Source organism: Dendrobates tinctorius, unplaced genomic scaffold (assembly GCF_039654945.1).
Source record: "Dendrobates tinctorius isolate UK_male_01 unplaced genomic scaffold, ASM3965494v1 ptg000127l, whole genome shotgun sequence".
Classification (NCBI taxonomy): domain Eukaryota; kingdom Metazoa; phylum Chordata; class Amphibia; order Anura; family Dendrobatidae; genus Dendrobates; species Dendrobates tinctorius.
Genome location: NW_027361795.1, coordinates 26,428,228 through 26,447,323, shown reverse-complemented (window position 1 = coordinate 26,447,323; position 19,096 = coordinate 26,428,228). Strand labels below are relative to the sequence as shown.

General features: G+C 46.9%; 1 protein-coding gene across 1 annotated transcript in view; it reads left to right on the top strand.

Annotated features, from left to right (window-relative positions):
* The window catches only part of SLC30A2 (solute carrier family 30 member 2), a 75,886-nt gene extending 58,853 nt beyond the window's left edge, over nt 1-17,033 (top strand). Inside the window, exon 8 of the mRNA XM_073542571.1 lies at nt 14,492-17,033. Coding sequence (XP_073398672.1) covers nt 14,492-14,637 — 146 coding nt within the window. The 3' untranslated portion in view covers nt 14,638-17,033. The remainder of the gene's footprint in view (nt 1-14,491) is intronic.
* Nucleotides 17,034-19,096: the final 2,063 nt, after the last annotated feature.

Genomic DNA, 19,096 nt, shown 5'->3' with positions numbered 1-19,096 from the left:
CGGTGTGTCTGACGGCGGGTGGGCCGAACCTGCACTTTCAGCTGCACCTTCCTTTTTGTCACCGTGTAAGGTGGTACAGTATATGGGAAGGGTAACCTGAGTTTCATCTAGGTCACATTCAGACTGTGTAGAGTGCGAGGGGAATGTAGTGGTCTGGGTCAATGTACAAGCAGAATCATCTAGCAGTGGCTGGACCTCAGTGCACTTGTGGCGCCCCCAGGAGTACGGTCGCCACAGTGGCATTACCTTCCTCCTAGGGAGTGTGATGTCATGCTTGGGAGCAACGAAGGATCTCTCTAGCAGTTAAACCAACACACAACACATTTCCCACTCCAGGCCAGCAGGGAGACCTCTGAACCTGACTGCTGAGGAGCTGCTGTCTGTGGTTGGGAGGAGGTAAGTTAGGGCAGTCTGTGAAGGGAAGGGGAAGTGGGTGGACTTGAGAAGGGGAGCTGGAGGATGAGCAGAGTTAAGGCTCACTCCTAGCTTGAGCGCATGGTCCGGATTCCGGTCTCCGAGTTTGTAGGGACACTGACGTTCCTGCAGCAGAAACCAGAGGAAGTAGCAGCTGTAAATGCTCTGTACCCAACTAAGGCTCGGAGGCCCCAGCAGCGACGTGTGGGAGCCAGAAGGAAAAGGCTACGGCTGCCTGCCATACGAGAAAGTTCCAAGAGAGAGTCAACAGGGGGAACTTCATTGAACTCGGCACTGCGAGTACCTCAGATAAGCGCTAGAACGGAGGCCACACTACCTATCTGCAGAGAGAGAATTCCAAATTTTCTTCCAGGCTGACCAACTCCTTCTCCATCTCCATCTGTACTCTGGGTCCTGGACGGCACTTACCAAGTGCAGGTAAAGGAACTGCACGACTGTGTCTGTCCTCTTTCTCCTGCGCTTGGCGCACGGCTCTGCTACATCCTGCACTGCACACCATCTACCAACTCTTTCATGTGCCCTGCGACAATGGCCATACCTGTGCAGGGCTTCTACATCTTAGCTGCACCACGACTTCTGTCCCAGAGAAGCGCCACTGCAGCGCTGGTCAATCTACTCAGAAACCACAGGTGTCGTCACTTATCATTCACCTATAAGCGTAATTCACCCCTTTGCATGGACGCCCAGGGCCACGGAACGGGTCACCACCACTGACACATCCCAGGGAGACACTGTCCCGGTACCGATTAACCCCACTGCCCTGCCTGGCCACCCACACTCCATGTCAGATTCATCTTGGACTGGGGAATTCACGATTTGACTTGATAACCCATGCATGGTATGATAGAAAGAGCTACATGGACTAATGTAAAGTGTGGCCTGCTGCATCATTCACTTTGGATGGGGGTGCAGGAGACAAGGAAAGGGGTTCTTCCTGACCAGGAGCCAGCACTTGACAACTCAGTGCTTGCATTTTTTGAAACTTCAGAAGAGGAGGGCATATTTGCTGGAGTCTGTTTCGGCAATGTAAGCCCAAACCAGTTCCTCATGCTCCGGCTTTAAAAACGGTTAACTCACTCCCAGAAAAGGTAGCCTTCCAGGCGTTCCGTAGACAGACCATGACGCAGGCTCAGCACCTCCTGCCTTAGCTGCTATTGTGCTTTTGCCATTACCAGCAGATGCACCACCACCATCAGCACCAGCTGGCCCCCCCCACGCCCACGTCCGCGGCCTCTTCCACCAAACTTCCAAATTTAGCACAAAATAGACACAAAATAACATCACATATATGGTACTGTATCAGAAGCGTACAGCTCTATTCAGTCAAAGGATAATTGTCAATCTCCATATATATTCCATCAGTCACACAGAGACACTCCCAGGCTCAGTATGGATTAGACAAGAATATAAAAAGTAGACAAAGTGTACAGTATCATCAGATAGCAGGTATATATAGCATAGTTTAAACATTAACAATGTAAGTCTATATGTCATGAGTAGTGTTGAGCCACCCTGCTAGTGTTTTGGTTCGTCGCACAGTAGGCAAGTTCGTCGAACCACACTGAAAACAATGGCAGGCAAACACAAGCACATACTAACACACAGAAAACAATTACAAAACACCTTAAAAGGTGTCCCAAACCCAACAAAATGCTCAGAATTCAAAAATAACATATGGAAAAGGGCAACTACATTTACAAAAGAGGTGGAGGAGTAAAAGGAGGAGGTGGAGGAGACACAGATCAAGGCTTGTCATGCCCTTATGAAGTCAAGAAAGTCTGGACTAAAAATGTAAAAACCAAACCCAAAAAAACAAAATCTGAAAATGAACACAATCTCATACCGTCGTACTTCCCACCAATAAATTATGGCAACTGGCGATCGGGCGGCGTTATTCCCATGAACCTCCAAACAGCGTCCATGAAGCCAAAGTGTTTGCTTTCCGGGGGCAGTATGATTGCAAAGCTGAACCTTAAAGGAATGTCCAAAAGGGCACCACCAGGAGTGGAGCCTGCGGCTTAATTGGACTCCACCCAGGAAACCACAACCATGCCACCTCAAAAAAAAAAAAAGATGCACACATTGAAAGCTTTGTCGATTGTGTGTGGTGTGGTATGTTCGTTTGTAGTTGTGCTAGCGATTTGTCAGCTTTATTCCGTTAGCGAACGAGACTCCGGCATGCCCCTGCGGTACGCGTAAAGCTTACTAGAGGGATACGCGAGGCTCTGGCACGCGCGATCGAGCAATAACAGGTCTATCATGGCCTTCCATGTCCGGGGCTACATGCGCGCTACACTGAAAGGACCATCTTATGTCGCTTATAGGTGCAGATAACCCGCTGAACACAGTTAGTGATGGGGATCTGGGATTCCAATAATTCACCGTGAACGATGATTTCCCAGTAAGTGAAGGTCAACAGCAATTCCTGATTTCGGCCTAACCGCCATTCCAGAAAAAATGCAAAACATTACGTGTCCAAACCACAGGTGCTGTAGCTTGCTTAACAGCTCTGCAGCCGTTCTCAGGCCCAGTATGGATTCTACAAGATTCGAGAAAGTTGATAAAGGGTACAGTTTCACCGGATAACACGTATATATGTTGCATAGTTTACACATTAAAAACCTATGTGTATCGATCAGGAGGCAGGCTCAGACGGTCTCAGGCCCAGTATGGATTAGACCAGATTGTACAAAGTTGAGATAGGGTACATTATCACTGGATAGCAGGTATATAGAGCATAGTTTAAACATTTAAAATCTCCGTGTTCTCTGCATGGATTACACAACAATCTAAAAACTAGAAAAAAGGAAATGTATTTCAAGCATACACCATGATACACTTTTGGTGGTATTTTTAAATCTTCATTTATATTTCTGTCTCAGTAAGACAGCCCAGACTCTCTGCAATAGGAAATTAGATGCATACAATTATTCACCTAAAATCTAGTGATTGCAGAAATCTACGAATTACTATTCACGGGAACAACTTCCGTCACAATTCTCAGAGGCGATGCTGACCCTCAATTAATTAGTGTGTGGACACAGCAAAAACCTTTCTTTGTGAAGAAAGTGAGTGTTGCTGTATCGCAGTACCGTTGATCCCATCGCTGTTACTCATATCCATCCAATTTTGATCACAGGGAGAGATGTAAACATGGTGCTCACTGCCTATCATGATCTGTCACGTAACTTTGGAATGCAAAACACAGAAGCCACAGGCCGTAGGTGATTCAGTTGGATTGGCATGAGAGGGAGGGCACATTTAAAAATGTGCGCTGGAATGTCACACGTCTGTGGGTAGGAAAACTGTTAAAGCTGATGAGAAACCACCACTGCATCTCATTGTGAGTCGACGTCCATAAGAAATGGAAGCCATTGATCATCTGAAGCTGGATCCCAGCCAGCAGGACAGGGCATAGATACGTCTTAACCATCATCTTCTATCAGTTCACGAAATTTGAAGTGCCAGTCCCAGTGATGGATTTGACAGCCCAGACTACACAGCGGAGGAGCCAGGAGAGGTAAACATTGCAAATGCTGGGGCCCTGCCCAAGCAAGGGGGGCCCACTCGTGGGCGTCGGCACTGGCACTGGGCCCCTCATAGTACGGCGGTGAGTCTGACGGCGGGTGTGCACCACCACCATCAGAGACACTTGATTGCACTATGAGGGACCCTGTGCCAGTGCCCGCGCCCATGAGTTGGCCCACCCACCTGTCCAGGGCAATGGCACTCGCACGGTTGCGTGCGCTCGGTGGTGACCCCGGCCATTGGGGGGAGGAGGCAGCCCAGTTAGGGAGGTTTACAAAATGGCATATGTTGATGTGGGACATTCACCTGCTGCTAAAGGCGAAATTGGTCAAGTCCGAGGAAGAGGAGGACGAAAGCAAGCCATTTTTCTGGCAACCTATGTGTCATCAGGGTAAGGTGGGACAAAATCCTTGGAAACCCATGCATGGTTCATTTTAATGAAGGTTAGATCATCCACATTTTGGGTCGACAGACGGGTCCTTTTTTCTGTCAGTACTGATCCAGCAGCACTGAAGACTCTTTACGATGGCACACTTGCAGCTGGGCATGCGAGCTCCTGTAAGGCATATTGTGCCAATTCAGGCCAGGTGTCCAGTTTAGCTGCCCAATAGTCAAATGGGAATGACCTGTGAGGGAGAACATCGATATGGGAGGAAAAGTAGTTGTAACCATACTTGACAAGTGCTGTCTCCTGTCACTTTCAATTGATGCAGTATTACCAGTCGTGTGAGCGGGACTTGAAAAATCAGTCCACAACATGGTCATGAAACCCCTGCCTCCAACGCCACTTCTGATGTGTCCACCACCAACACCGCTTCCAAGTTGCCCCTGGCCCCTACGGCTCGTGTGAGAGCCATCACCGCTGCTTTGTGCTCGGAATGCCTCAACCAGCCGGTTTACCAGAGTAGCTTGTTTGTTAGCCAATATTAGGTCAAGGTTCTCCTGTGGCATGATGTTTTGGAATTTGCCTTTATAGCGTGGATCCAGGATGCTGGCCAACCAGTAGTCATCATCGTTCATCATTTTGGCAATGCAGGGGTCCCTTTTTAGGATCTGCAAGGCATAATCTGACATGTGGGCCAATGTTCCCGGTGTCAATGATGTACTGCGAGTGCTGGGTGGAGGAGCACTTTCTGGCAAATCCACATCCCTCCAGTCACGCACAAACCCTGTACCAGACCTTGCAAAGCCAACATTTTCTCTTGCCCCACGAGAAGCATCCTCCTCCCCTAAATAATCATCCCCATCATCATCCTCCTCTTCCTCTTCTTCCTCCACCTCGTCCACGAGACTTCCCTGACCAGACAATGGCTGACTGTCATCAAGGCTTCCCTCCTCCTCTTCCTCCTCCTCAACCTCGGCTGCAGACACCTGCTCCTTAATGTGCGTCAGTTTGCATGAGCAGACGCATAAGTGGGATACTCATGCTTATGATGGCGTCGCCTGCGCTTACCAGCCATGTGCATTCCTCAAAACACTGAAGGACTTTACAGAGGTCTTTCAGCTTCGACCACTGCACACCTGTCAACTCCATGTGTGCCCTCAAAGTGCCTGCCTGTGTATCCTCCCACAAATGCATTACGGCCTGCCTTTGTTCGCACAGCCGCTGAACCATGTGCAGGGTGGAGTTCCACATTGTTGCAACGTCGATAATTAGGCGGTGCTTGGGAAGGTGGAGCAATCGCTGCAGCTTCTGCATACGACTGGAGTGTACCGGCGGATGTGCGAGCACAGTCTTCGAACCTTAAGGAGCAGGCCTGTTAAATCCGGATAATTAGTGAGGAAGCACTGCACCACCAGGTTCAAGGTGTGATCCAAGCAAGGTATGTGTGTGAGTTTTGAAAGGGCTATGGCTGCCACAAAATTCCGGCCGTTATCACTAACTACCTTGCCTGCCTCAAGATGTAGACTGCCCAGCCATGACTCAGTTTGTTGCTGAAAGTAGTCGGCCAGTACCTCTGCGGTGTGTCTGTTGCCCAAACACATCATCTGCAACACAGCCTGCTGACGCTTTCCACTAGCTGATCGATAGGGGGACACCTCGTTTGCAACACTGTCAACTGCGGATGCAGTGCTCATGCGACTGCGCTCTGTGGACCAGCTTTCACTTCTGGAGGAGGAGGAGGGTCGAACGCCTACAGCCAACTGTTTCCTATACCGTGGGCTAGGCAGCACTGTGCCACCACCGCTGTCCCCTGTGGACCCTGCATCCACCACATTAACCCAGTGCGCAGTGATGGACACGTAACGGCCCTGGCCATGCCTACTGGACCATGAATCATTTGTGAGATGCACCTTCCCACTCACTGACAGCTTGAGTGCATGGACAATGCAGTCTTTCACATGAAGGTGGTGGGCTGGGATGGCTTTACGAGAAATGAAGTGGCGACTGGGTAGTTCATAGCGTGGAACTGCGTAGGCCATTAGTTCGCGGAAAGCTGCGCTTTCAACCAACCGATAGGGCATCATCTCTAACGAGATTAGTTTGGCAATGTGGGTGTTCAAAGCTAGTGTACACGTATGAGAGGATGAGTACTTTTTTGTCCTACTCATAGTCTCTGGTAGGGTGAGCTGGACTTGAGAGCTGGATATGGAGGAAGTAGCGGTGGACATGGCGGACTAAGAGAGGGTTGATGATGGTGATGGAGTTGGTGTTCTTTCTGATGGCCTAGATTCAGTCTTTCGTTGCAGTAACAGTGTGATTCCCTTAATGATTTGACCTGGCAACGACAACTCAACATTTGCTGCTGGTGGTGTGCTAACCGGTGGACTTACAGTGGGGGAAACAATGTTGCGTTGCTGACTACCTTCTTTGGGAGCAGTAGCACATGTGGTACCTGAGTTTTGGTAGTCCATCCACGCTTGCAAGTGCATGGTGGTTAAATGTCTTAGCATGCAACTGGTATTCAAATTTCTCAGATTTTTCCCTCGGCTAAAGGTCTTTGCGCACTTCTTACAGATTACCTTTGCCTGATCATTAGGATTTTGTTCAAAAAAGTGCCACACTGCACTCTTCCTACTAGGGAAGACAGTTTGAGGCCTTGCACGCTGTGCTTTTTTGACCGTCTGGCCAAGCTGTCCTGCAATTTTTTTGGTTTTTGTAACCCGTTTTTGGACTGCTCCGGGCCTGCCAGATAACAACTGTTGCGATGTCGATACCTGCTGCGGATGCTCCTCCTCCTTTTCTGAGCTATTGGCAGCGGCACACTCTACCCCCAATGGATGCCAATCTGGGTCAACAACTGGGTCATCCATCACCTCCTCTTCAATGTCATGTGCACCTTCCTCTGTGTCACAGTGTATGGTGGTATGCGGGAGGGGGCAACAGAGTTTCATCAGGGTCAGATTCTGGCTCAATACACTGCGAGGACAATGTAGTGCTCTGAGTGAATGTACCAGCAGATAAATCTAGCAGTGGATGCACTCCATGTCAGACTCATCTTGGCCTGGGTAATTCACGATTTTACTTGATAACCAAGGCATGGTATGTGAAAACAGCTCCATGGAGTAATCTGTAGTGTGGCCTACCGCATCCTTCAATTTTGGTAGGGGTGAAGGACACAAGGAAAGGTGTGGTTCATGAACCTGAGCCTCCAATGACGACTCGGTGCTTTTATTTTTTAAAACTTCAGAAGATGAGGTGATAGAGCTGGAGGCTGAGTCAGCAATGTAAGCCAAAACTTATTCTTGAAGCTCCTGCTTTAGAAGCGGTTTACCTACTCCCAGAAAAGGGAGCCTTCGAGGCCTTGTGGAGCCAGACGATGACGCAGCCTCAACACCTCCAGTATTAGGTGCTGTTTTGCTTTTGCCACTACCAGCAGATCCAACACCATCATTACCAGCTGCCAACCCCCGCCCACTTCCAAGAACTCTTCCACCACACTTCCTCATTTTTTGGAAAAATTTACCCAAATTTACACCAACTCTCTGATACTGTAAAACAAGGTACAAGGTGTATATAGTACTGGGGAGAATTGGAATGTCTCTACACTTCAGGACACTGTGGGATTCAGTCAGGCCCTGTTTATTTAACACCGCTGTTGTGAGTTCATTCTCCCCTTCACCTTTGATGTCTGATGAACTCCCTCTGCTGGTGAAGAGAGGTAGTGAAATTGATTGGGATGGGAAGAACCTGTCATCGGAACAGGCGGAGTGTGATTGGACATCTGGAATTTCTGAGTGGATATAAGGCAGCCGACGCCCTGCAGGGCTGCTGGTGATCCTTTCTGCTCAGAGTTCTTGCATCCAGCTTAGTTCCTGTCTACTAAAAGCTAAGTTTTTGCCCTGCTATTATTCCATGAGATTTTGTCTGGTTTCCTTAGTGTTTGTATTCAGCGAGTCCTGGTTGGGACTGGCTGAATTCTATTTTTGTCTCTGATCAGTTGATCTCTTTGCTCTGTTTTCAGAATATACCGGAGTGCTGATAGTGATTTTGAAGTCTAGCGACTTCAGGCCTTTTTCCCTATCAGACGGTTGGGACATTTTTGGTAGGGTTTTTTTGCGGATTGCAGCCAGCATCTTTTCTGTCCTGTCCTATCTAGTTAGTTGGGCCCCATCGTTTGCTCAGCCTGTCTTTCTGTCTGTGTTTGTGTTTTCATCTGTTTTTCACTGACAATACATGTTGGGGGCTGTCTATTGCTTTGGGGTCTGCTCTGGGGCAGTTTAGATTTCCCCTTTCCTTCTTTAGGCTTATGTAGTTCTCCGGCTGTGACGAGGGGTCTAGGGCACCGTAGGAACCCCCCACGGCTACTGTTAGTTGTGGTGTGTAGGATCAGGGGTCTGCAATCTGATAGCTACCAACCTCTCCGGTTTTCTGGACTTAGCTTGTATTTTTGTTTTCTCCTCCGGTGACTCATTCATAACACACCGCAATATGACAGGCAGATTCTCTATGCTGTTAGAAAGGTGTATAGAGGACTGTGGAGAAATGGAATGTCTTTACACTTCTGGACACTGTGGGATTCAGTCAGGCCCTGTTTATTTAACACCACAATGTGACCGGCAGATATTGCCTAGTGTATGACATACTACAAGGTGTATATAGAATTGGGCAGAACTCTAATCTCCCTACAGTGTAGGTCTGTAAGAACGGAACAACTCCTCGACTTATCCTTACAGAGTCACACACAGCTTCACTGTGGCCATGATAACAGCCGTTACATGGTACTGAGAGAGAAGCGTGCACGTACACCGCTGTCCAGTGTATGTAAAATTATCAAGCTCCGTGTTTTAGTATACGGACTGACACGCTGTCTCTCTATAGTTTTGAATGTATTCAAACAGCAAATATACTAAACTGTTTGAAAACCAGACAAAACTATGAGGTGAAGGTCTGTAAGAACGGACCAACTCCTCGACTTATCCTTACAGAGTCACACACAGCTTCACTGTGGCCGTGATAACAGCCGTTACACGGTACTGAGAGAGGAGCGTACACCGCTGTACGGTGTGTGAAAAATGAACGCTCAGTAACTCACAAGGACAAAACAATAAAATCTGGATTGCTTTGAAAAAAGCAGTTTTCTCAGCAGTGGGCACACAGCATTGCAGCTACCAGGTAGCCTTAAAAGGCAGCCTAATAACCAACAGAGCTGATGCACCAAAATATAGCCTCCCCTTGCACTGCACAGTGACTGGTGTGTTGTACAGGCAAAATCGCTAGCAGCAGAATCAGTTTTTGGTATCTTCTTCCCTGCCTAACACTCTCCCTACAGAATCAGCAGCAGCTCTCCCTATTCTGAGATCAGCATGAGTAACATGGCTGTCGGCGACCCCACCCTTTTATACCCCCTGTGAAGCCCCACAAAGCAAGCCAATCACCTGCATGCCCTTCTCCAAGATGGTGGTGACCGCTACCTATGTCATCACGTTGCCCACAGTGTCCGTTCTTCCTGATTGGCTGCAAAAAGGGCGCTCAAGCATCTTTTGAAATGCGACTTTGGCGCTAAAGTTGCCGACCTCGTGGCCGACCACACGCTAAGGTCGGGTTTCGTTTCATGAAACCCGACTTTGGCGAAAGTCGGAGACTTTTCAATTTTTTCGACCCGTTTCGTTCAACTCTACTGCTGAGCTGTGTACCTATTCCTCTCCTGTGTGATACTTTTTGCTGAGCTGGGTATCTAATCCTATCGTGTGTTACTGACTGCTCAGCCGTGTATCTAATCCTATCGTTTGTTTTACTGACTGCTGACCCGTGTATCTAACCCTATCCTGTGTGATACTGGGCTCCCCCTGCAGTCTGTGCCAGAGGGTGGTCTGTGTTGGCACGGTAATAAATTGTGTTATTTCCAGCTTTACAGAAGGACAATAACACCATAGAAATGATAAGAATAATAGGCAACATTGTTTGAATTGGAACGCACGGGGTTAAAACTTTCCCTCACAACATAGCCATTGACGCTCTCGGGGTCCAGACGTGTGACTGTGCAAAATTTTGTGGCTGTAGCTGCGATGGTGCAGATGCCAATCCCGGTCATACACACACACATATATATATATATATATATATATATATATATATATATATATATATACACACACTGAGCTTTATATATTAGATCCAGACTTACAAGTGGACGGTCTTACATTTTCTGTCTAATTGGAGCACTTTATTATTTTCTGTACTTGATGGGCTTTTCATACAAATCATCACTACATCAGTTTGTGATCTGTGTGGCCCTGACTACTGACATTTATTGAAAATCGGTTGAATATAAGGTATTTGACTTGTCCCTTTTTCTTTCTTTGGTAGGCACAGCACTGTGCATTTAGTAGCTGTAAATGAAGAAATAATCCAGCTTCATGAATAGATTCTTTAGTTATCATGATTAAGGGTGAGTGTTCACCTGAGACGTGTAGATGCGAGCGTTACATCAATGCTGGATTACATGTCATCGTGACTTCTATGTCCTGTGTATGGATTTCATCTAAATAAAGAATAATCTATTTGTGAAGCGGGATTATTTCTTCATTTATATTTTATTTGGGCTGTGGCTGAGCCGTTGTCCGAGCTCTGAGTGGATGAGGTGAAAGTCAATGGTAGCTGGACTCTGGGTCGGACTGGGACACCGGAGAGTCCTCCGGTGGGCTCCGCCCACAGCTCCTGCCTCCTTCTTTAGTCTCTGGCCTGTGAAGTGTGCACCGAGCAGTGCACACTCTATTTTATACCCGGCAGCAGCGAGTAAGCTATGCAAATAATGTGAACAGTGCAGCCGCACGGCAGCTCTTTCACATCACCTGCTGCTACTGCTGGCTTCTAAGCGGTGAGCTGTGCACAGTGTGCCTGTGTGTGCATTGCAGTCTGCAGATGAGAGTACCGTCCTCCACCTCCCCTGCTTCCTGCCCGGCGATTCCTGTCTGAGACGTCCCAGCTGGATGACGTCATCATCCAGCGCGCTGTCTCAGACAGCTGCTGGCGAGGAAGAGGCTGCCGGGATGTGCTGCTGCTGTGGGGAGGTGAGCTGTGCTGTGTGTCTGCGTGTGTATGTGATGCGGTGCTTTGTGTGTGAGAGAGTGATGCGGTGCTCTGTGTGTGTGTGTGTGTGTGTGTGTGTGTGTGTGTGAGGGGTGGTGGGGAAGGACAATGATATTGGTGGGGGGAGGCAATGATGGAGGTGATGGGCAATGATGGCGGTGGAGGAGGTAATGGTGGTGGGGAGGCAATGATGGAGGTGATGAAATGGGCTATGATGGTGGGGAAAGGCAATGATGGAGGTGATGAAATGGGCAGTGGTGGGGAGGAGTTAATGGTGGTGGGGGAGGCAATGATGGAGGTGATGGGCAATGATGGTGGGGGAGGCAATAATGGAGGTGATGGGCAATGATGGTGATGGGGTGGCAATGATGATGGGGAGAGGCAATGATGGAGGTGATGTGCAATGATGGTGGTGGGGAAGGCAGTGATTGAGGTGATGGGCAATGCTGGTGGGGGGAGGCAATGATGGAGGTGATGAGGGCAATGATGGGGGTGGAGAAGGCTGCATTATACTTTGGGGGGCTACATTATATTCTGTGGTGGGGCTGCATTATTCTCAGGGGGCTACATTATAAACCGCTGCACGACCAGCTCTACCCTCGCCTACTGTATTATCACGCATCCCTTGTAGATTGTGAGCCCTCACGGGCAGGGTCCTCTCTTCTCCTGTACCAGTTATGACTTGTATTGTTTAAGATTATTGTACTTGTTTTTATGTATACCCCTCCTTACATGTAAAGCGCCATGGAATAAATGGCGCTATAACAATAAATAATAATAATATTCTGGGGGCTACATCATACTATATGAGAGGGCTACAGTATACTCTGTGGGGGGGCTGCATTATATTGTGGTGGGGCTGCATTATGCTATATGATGGGGGCTGCATTATACCCTATGAGGGTGCTACATTATATTCTGTGGTGGGTACTGCATTATACCTTATGAGGGTGTTGCATTATATTTTGTGGGGTGCTGCATTATATTCTATGAGAGGAGGCTGCATTATATTTTATGAGGGGGGGGTACATTATATACTATATGAGGTGGCTACAGTATACTCTGTCGGGGGGCTGAATTACTGTCTCAGGGCATTACATTATATTCTGAGGGGGCTACAGTATACTCTATGCGGGGGCTGCATTATATTCTGTGGTGGGGACTGCGTTATACCTTATGAGGGTGTTGCATTATATTTTGTGGGGTGCTGCATTATATTCTATGAGAGGGGAGCTGTATTATATTTTATGAGGGGGGCTACATTGTATTCTATGAGGGGGCTACCCCTCTATGATTCTACCCCAATCCCTGCTACATAATTAAGACGTGTACTACCTTATATTATACCCTGATATTAGTGTGTTTTACCACACAATTTGTGGTCTTGTATTTATTTCTATGTAGCTACATAGTGGGCCCCAAGAATGATTTCCTCTGGTGGGCCCAAGGTGCTCCAGTCTGACGCTGGCTGGACTCTACGTTAATATATTTAATTGCTGTGCCTAGAACTGCCACTCGCAGCAATTATTTTGATTCAATAGTTGCAGTACCAGTCGCAGCCTCTAACAAACTTGTGGCACTGAGCAATGTTATCAATGAAGGGACCTTTGCATAGCACCTTCTCATAGCTGATTGGATTAGGTGCTGGAATTTGGACCTATACTAACGTTGACATAGGTCCATAATCGCCAGAAGGAGGCAAAAAAATGTTTTATTTTGTCTTCATTTTGGCCAGTATGCCTCTGAAAACCTTTTGTTCAACCTTACACTAAAGTGCCCAGTCAGTGCAAGAAAAAAAAACAAATTTATGCTGATATGTCTTTTTGTTATGGGCCCATGCAGTGGATCAATGTCTGGAACAAACCTCTTAAGCATATGACTTCGTATGCACATGGCCTTACTCCTAGGGGGCTGTACAGGGACTTCCTTTTGTGCTTGGAACAGGTTTCTCAAGCATGTCATGTGTCCAACTCTGCACACAGTTGGTGCTAAACACTGTCTTTTATAGACTTCCCTTTACTTCAGTTCTCCATTCTCCAAGACGTGGTGCAGTATCTAAGCACAAGACTGTCACATTGGTGTTGGAATATCTAGACTATAGTTCCAACTGATGGGCACTTTGTTCACCTCCATGGCTGCATCTAGAAAACCTTCACTCTGGTGTCCACTACTCCAACAAGGTATGTCCATACTGATGGAGCAGATCACCAGCCACTTACACTTAAAGACTAAGAGGAGCACGGACTGTGAGGTACTTGTTCACACTGTACAAATATGGCATTGCAACTCCACAACAGAAATAGTTTTCTACATGTGCATATAGGCAGAATATGAATTTGGGGGAAGGATGTGGTACAATCCCCTTACAGTTTTAGCCATTTGTAATCCAAAAGCAATCTAAGTGATAACAATATTAAGAAACCTTAACACGTGCATATAAAAACTTGCAGCAAATCTGTACAGTCAACAACAACTTGTGGTTAGCACGCCAGCCTTGCAGTGCTGGAGTCTTGGGTTCAAATCCCACCAAGGACAACATCTGCAAGGAGTTTGTGTTCTCCCCATGTTTGTGTGGGTTTTCTCCAGATTCTTTGGCTTCCACCCACATTTTAAAGACTGATGGGGAATCTCAATTATGAGCCCCAGTGGAGAATGTCATCTGTAAAGCGTTGTGGAATTTATGGGGCTATATAAATGAGTAAATTGAATAATAAAATAGCACATTGCAGGCCATCACAAGTCATTTGCATCTTTTCCCTAACAGGAAACTAGATCATGGGGAATATATTTTCTATATGGGACTCCTTGATCATTTTTTGTGTCTCCACCCCACCCCCCCGGCTTATGTTTTCTGTATATTGTCATTCGGAACTTTTTGGGTGCCCTCTTACAGGTGAATTGTTACTTTACTGACAATGGAGTCTCACCCTACAGTAATAAGGTTTTATAAAAATGTATATCATTGGAGAACCTACAAACTTGATGTGTCCTTACTGTTTATCTGCATGTGTGTATCCTTTTGTGTAACCGCTCTCCATCTCTTTTTTGACATAGATGAAGATGCAGACGCTCAGATGGTGCTGAAAGAAGCCAGTTTGCATCTACAGAGCAAATTTAACTTTCACACAACTACTATCCAGATAGAAGATTACTCCGAAGATATGAGAGATTGTCAAGAATGTCAGGATCCTACTGACTAATGCGTCTTAGATCTGGAAGCCTTCTGTCCATAGGATTCTGTTGATTTCATTGGATGTGAATATCTGCATTCCATTTGCACTGGCTTCCCTAGCCGAGGATTACGTCCAAACTAATGTGAGAATTGTGTCCTGCTCAAGGATTTAATGAGAAGCATTATAAGGCTGCACAGGCCCACCACGTGCCATCTGTTATCTCTTCACCCCTTTTGAAATTTTCTTCAAGATGAGTAGTAAGAAGGATCTATTCTCCACCATGGAGTGCTTCACAGATTTGCAGACTTTTGCACATTATTAAAAGGAGAAACTTTATGATAACTAGATAAGAAATAAAACATGTCACTGGACATGAGGAATTGCTGTAATTTGTTCATGTAGATGTAGAAGAGGACAGCCCAGTGGATGGACAACAGCCGCGGGCAATCATTCCGATGGCAGAGGATCAATTGACCGAGTTGGGGCGGGTGCTGGCTGCGCTAGGAGAGCGGGCCACAGAAAGAGAACGGGTGGCTGTGATAAGCAAATATCTGGGTGTCCATGTAGCCGTAACCCCACCACTCTCTGCGCAGATGACAGTGGATAACTGGAGAGAGGGACCCGCTTCTTTGAGGTATCGGGACATGCCACAGTTTAATGAAGACCCCACGGGTATTGATGACCATCTTCGATTATTTGAGAACCTCTGCCTGCTTCATGAGGTGTCCATTGAGGACTGGCCGAGATTTTTGAGTGTTGGCCTGACCGGGAAAGCCAGAGAAGCTTTTAATAACTTGTCTTCTGGGGATCAGAGGTGTTACGCTACCATTCGCAGCGCATTACTGGAGAGGTATGCCGTCACACCTGAAACCTACCGGAGGAAGTTTCGGGAGACTGAAAAGCCCAATGTACATACGCACCGGGAGTTTGCCAACACATTACGTACAGCATGTGCTCGGTGGATCGAAGGACTGGGAGCTCGGGAAGCTGAACATGTCTTGGATATATTCATGCGGGAGCAATTTATGTCCAAGCTCCCACGTGACCTAAAGGAATGGGTGGCGGATAGAAAACCACGGAGTCTGAAGGAGGCTGCAAGATTGGCTGATGATTGGTCTGCCAATTGTCCAGGGCGGTGTGGGAGAACAGCTCCGGCAAGTCTGGAACAGGGGCTTCCCAAGAGGCCAGCGAGACCCATGGTCCAGCGAGAGGAGGAACTGCGAGGATTTCGTACTCTACAAAGAGGGGGAGGTCTCCAAAATCCCCAAGTACGGCCAGCATCAGGGCGAGGGGGATAAAGCTGCCATAACTGTGGATGCATGGGACACTTCGCCAGGGAATGCCGGGCCCATTCGAGTCCACGTCATCTGCATTTCCAACCTGTGAACAGTGTACTGCAATGGGGCTGGGGGCGAGAAAAGAGGGGGAGGTTCCCCAAAACTCCAAGTACGGCCCACATCAGGGCGAGGTGGATTAAGCTGCCATAACTGCGGACGCAGGGGACACTTCGCCAGGGAATGCCGGGCACATTCGAGTCCACGTAGCTGGAGGAGAATCTCTGAACATTCGGACAGCCCGACTACATTTAGAATGGGGATACAGCAAGGGAATGGTGGATGTGGAGGTAGTGCGACACCTACCTGTGGATGTGCTGCTGGACAACAACTTAGGAGCAGGGTTGGTGTGCCACTGGACCAGTGTCACAACCCGAAGCCAAGGACTCATTCCCGCTGCATCAGAAGACCTCAACATGCCAAATAACCTCCCGCCAGTGTGGGAGAGACCACGGCAATGCTGATGGACTATCGAGACAAACTGAGGAAGCCACGAACTCTGGTAATTGTCGTCAGAAGGATAGTCAATTTCATGAATTGGAGCCAAATACTTGCCGTGCTGGAAAAGTGGGGGAGGAATGTGAGGAACTGAAATACTTTCCCAGCACAGATGACTAGTTACCTCAATTTATGTTGCGTTTACATGCAATGACCTTATCTGGTGGGGGAATATGTGCCTTTCTCTCGGCAGGGGGGCCACTTGGGTTCACACCACTCCAGACTGGCCGGAGACTTCACTGGCTGTGAATTCAATGTACATTGGTGAAGGGGGTTGGAATGTTGGATTTGGTTATGGGGTTGGGAGTAGAGTTGAGAGACTTGATGGGGGAGAGCAGTTGTGTCTGGGGATCTGAAGCAAAAGAAGCAGAGTTAAGGCCGCTCCTGGAACCCATGAATGGACTATCGAACTTGGAACTAAGTTTTCTCGGGCTTCGGTCGTGAGATCTATATTCCCCTAGGAATTATCCCATGGACTATTTTTACTAACTTGTTGCTGATCCCGTGGACTGGGGGCATTACATTGGGGTCATCTACCTGGACTTGCTGAAATGCTTGTATGGATACAAATAAAACTTGTTGCATCGTTAACATGCCTAGGTGATTACCAACACCCACAACTCTAGATCTTCACATCATATATGGTAGAAGAGTGAACAATTGCATACCAAAGTGCATCAGCAGTATGCTAAGCAGTCAGTACCACATGGCATAAATGAGCTTTGTTTGCTTTAAATGATTAGGTTTGCAAAACCTTTGGCTGTAAAGTTTCTGCAGGTGGAAGAAAAGGCACCAGTTTCAATTGTACAAGCCAAGAAGCCAAACATGACATTGCCGTTGTTACCCTTATTCAGTGCGTTAATCTAACCTGTTTGCTGTTTGGAATAATGTGCCCACCAGTCTGGCTGGTCACAATTGGCCCATCAAGCAGAAAGGGCATATTATTTAATGTGCGGACAGCCTCAGCATTGTGCTACTCCACATGGCAAAAGTGAGCTTATTTTTTAAATTAGAGTTTTATGTAATGTTTTATTTTTTCTATTGCAAAGCTTCAACAGCCAATAGGCTAAAAAAAAATGCTTGTTTTCCTCATAATTCCTTTCTAGCCATAGAAAAAAACGCACAAAAAAACTGCAATGATCAGTGTGTGGTGCAGTAAATGGTCGTGTAGTACAATGCTGTGCCAATCCCTTCTTTTCAAGTGTTGATTTGTGCTCAGCTACTTTCATCTGTTTCCTATACCTTTATTGGCCCGGCATGATACAAGTACCTACAGAAGAGGATTGGAAGCATGTGACCCAAAGAAGCAGGACGATGAGGAGGCAGTCAGCATACATACCGCTGAAGAACTGCTGCCAGCCTCTCACACTGGACAACTATTAAGATGAACATGAAAAGTGATTTGCCCACAAAGAAAACCCCAGTAAGAAATCCAAAGCATCTTGAAGGGAGAAAAAGGGCTGTGGTGAAGAAGAAAAGGATAATGGTGGTCGTGTGGGATTCTCTGCTGAGAGGAATAGAAGTCGCTATCTGCCGACTAGACAGTACTTCACGAAACATGAGCTGTCTTACAGGTGACCAAATCGAAGATGGGTAGTTGTATGTAGCATTGAAGAGTCTTGATACCCTAATACACATAAAAACAAATGCACAGCAAGAAGGGACCTGGAAACTATATGCAGAAACTTTGAAGACCTAGGCTCGAAAGTGAATGAAGCGAGAGCGCAGATAGTCTTCTCATTCATCCTCCCAGTGGATGGATGTGGACCAAAGAGATTGAACAGGATTCTACAGGTGAACAACTAGCTATGTTGAATGTGCTGTGAGCAACATTTTCGATTTCTTGACCATGAAGTGAATTACCTGTACTCCTTGCTAGAGATGGGTTACATCTTACGAAAGCAGGAAAACATATATTTGGTTGACTCCTTCTTACACATCAGGAGAGCTTTAAACTAGAGCAATATGGGTTGGGAAATACATGGCCAGGAAAAAATATGCAGCTAATGAATTCTTTTGAGAACCCTGCTATTAGAAGTGGAAATAAAGAAAAAACAACACATTCTGAATGAAAAACGAAGAGCAAGAGAAACCGACTACAAATTAAAATGTGTCTATACAAATGCACAGAGCATGGGAAACAAACAAGGAGAATTGGAGCTGCTAACACAGGAAGATAGATATGATGTCATAGCCATCCCTGAAACTTGGTGGGATAACACAGTAACATTCGACATTCACCATTCGACTTCCGACTTTCGTCTTTTTGACATTCGACATTCACATTCGACATTTACATTCGACATTTACATCCCACATTCGACATTCACCATTCGACATTCACCTTTCGACTTTCGACATTCACATTCGACATTAAAATGTGTCTATACAAATGCACAGAGCATGGGAAACAAACAAGGAGAATTGGAGCTGCTAACACAGGAAGATAGATATGATGTCATAGCCATCCCTGAAACTTGGTGGGATAACACAGTGACATTCGACATTCACCATTCGACATTCACCATTCGACAATCACATTCGACATTCACATTCGACTTTCGACATTCGACATTCCACATGTGACTTTCGACATCGACATTCACCATTCGACATTCACCATTCGACATTCACCATTCGACTTTCGACATTCC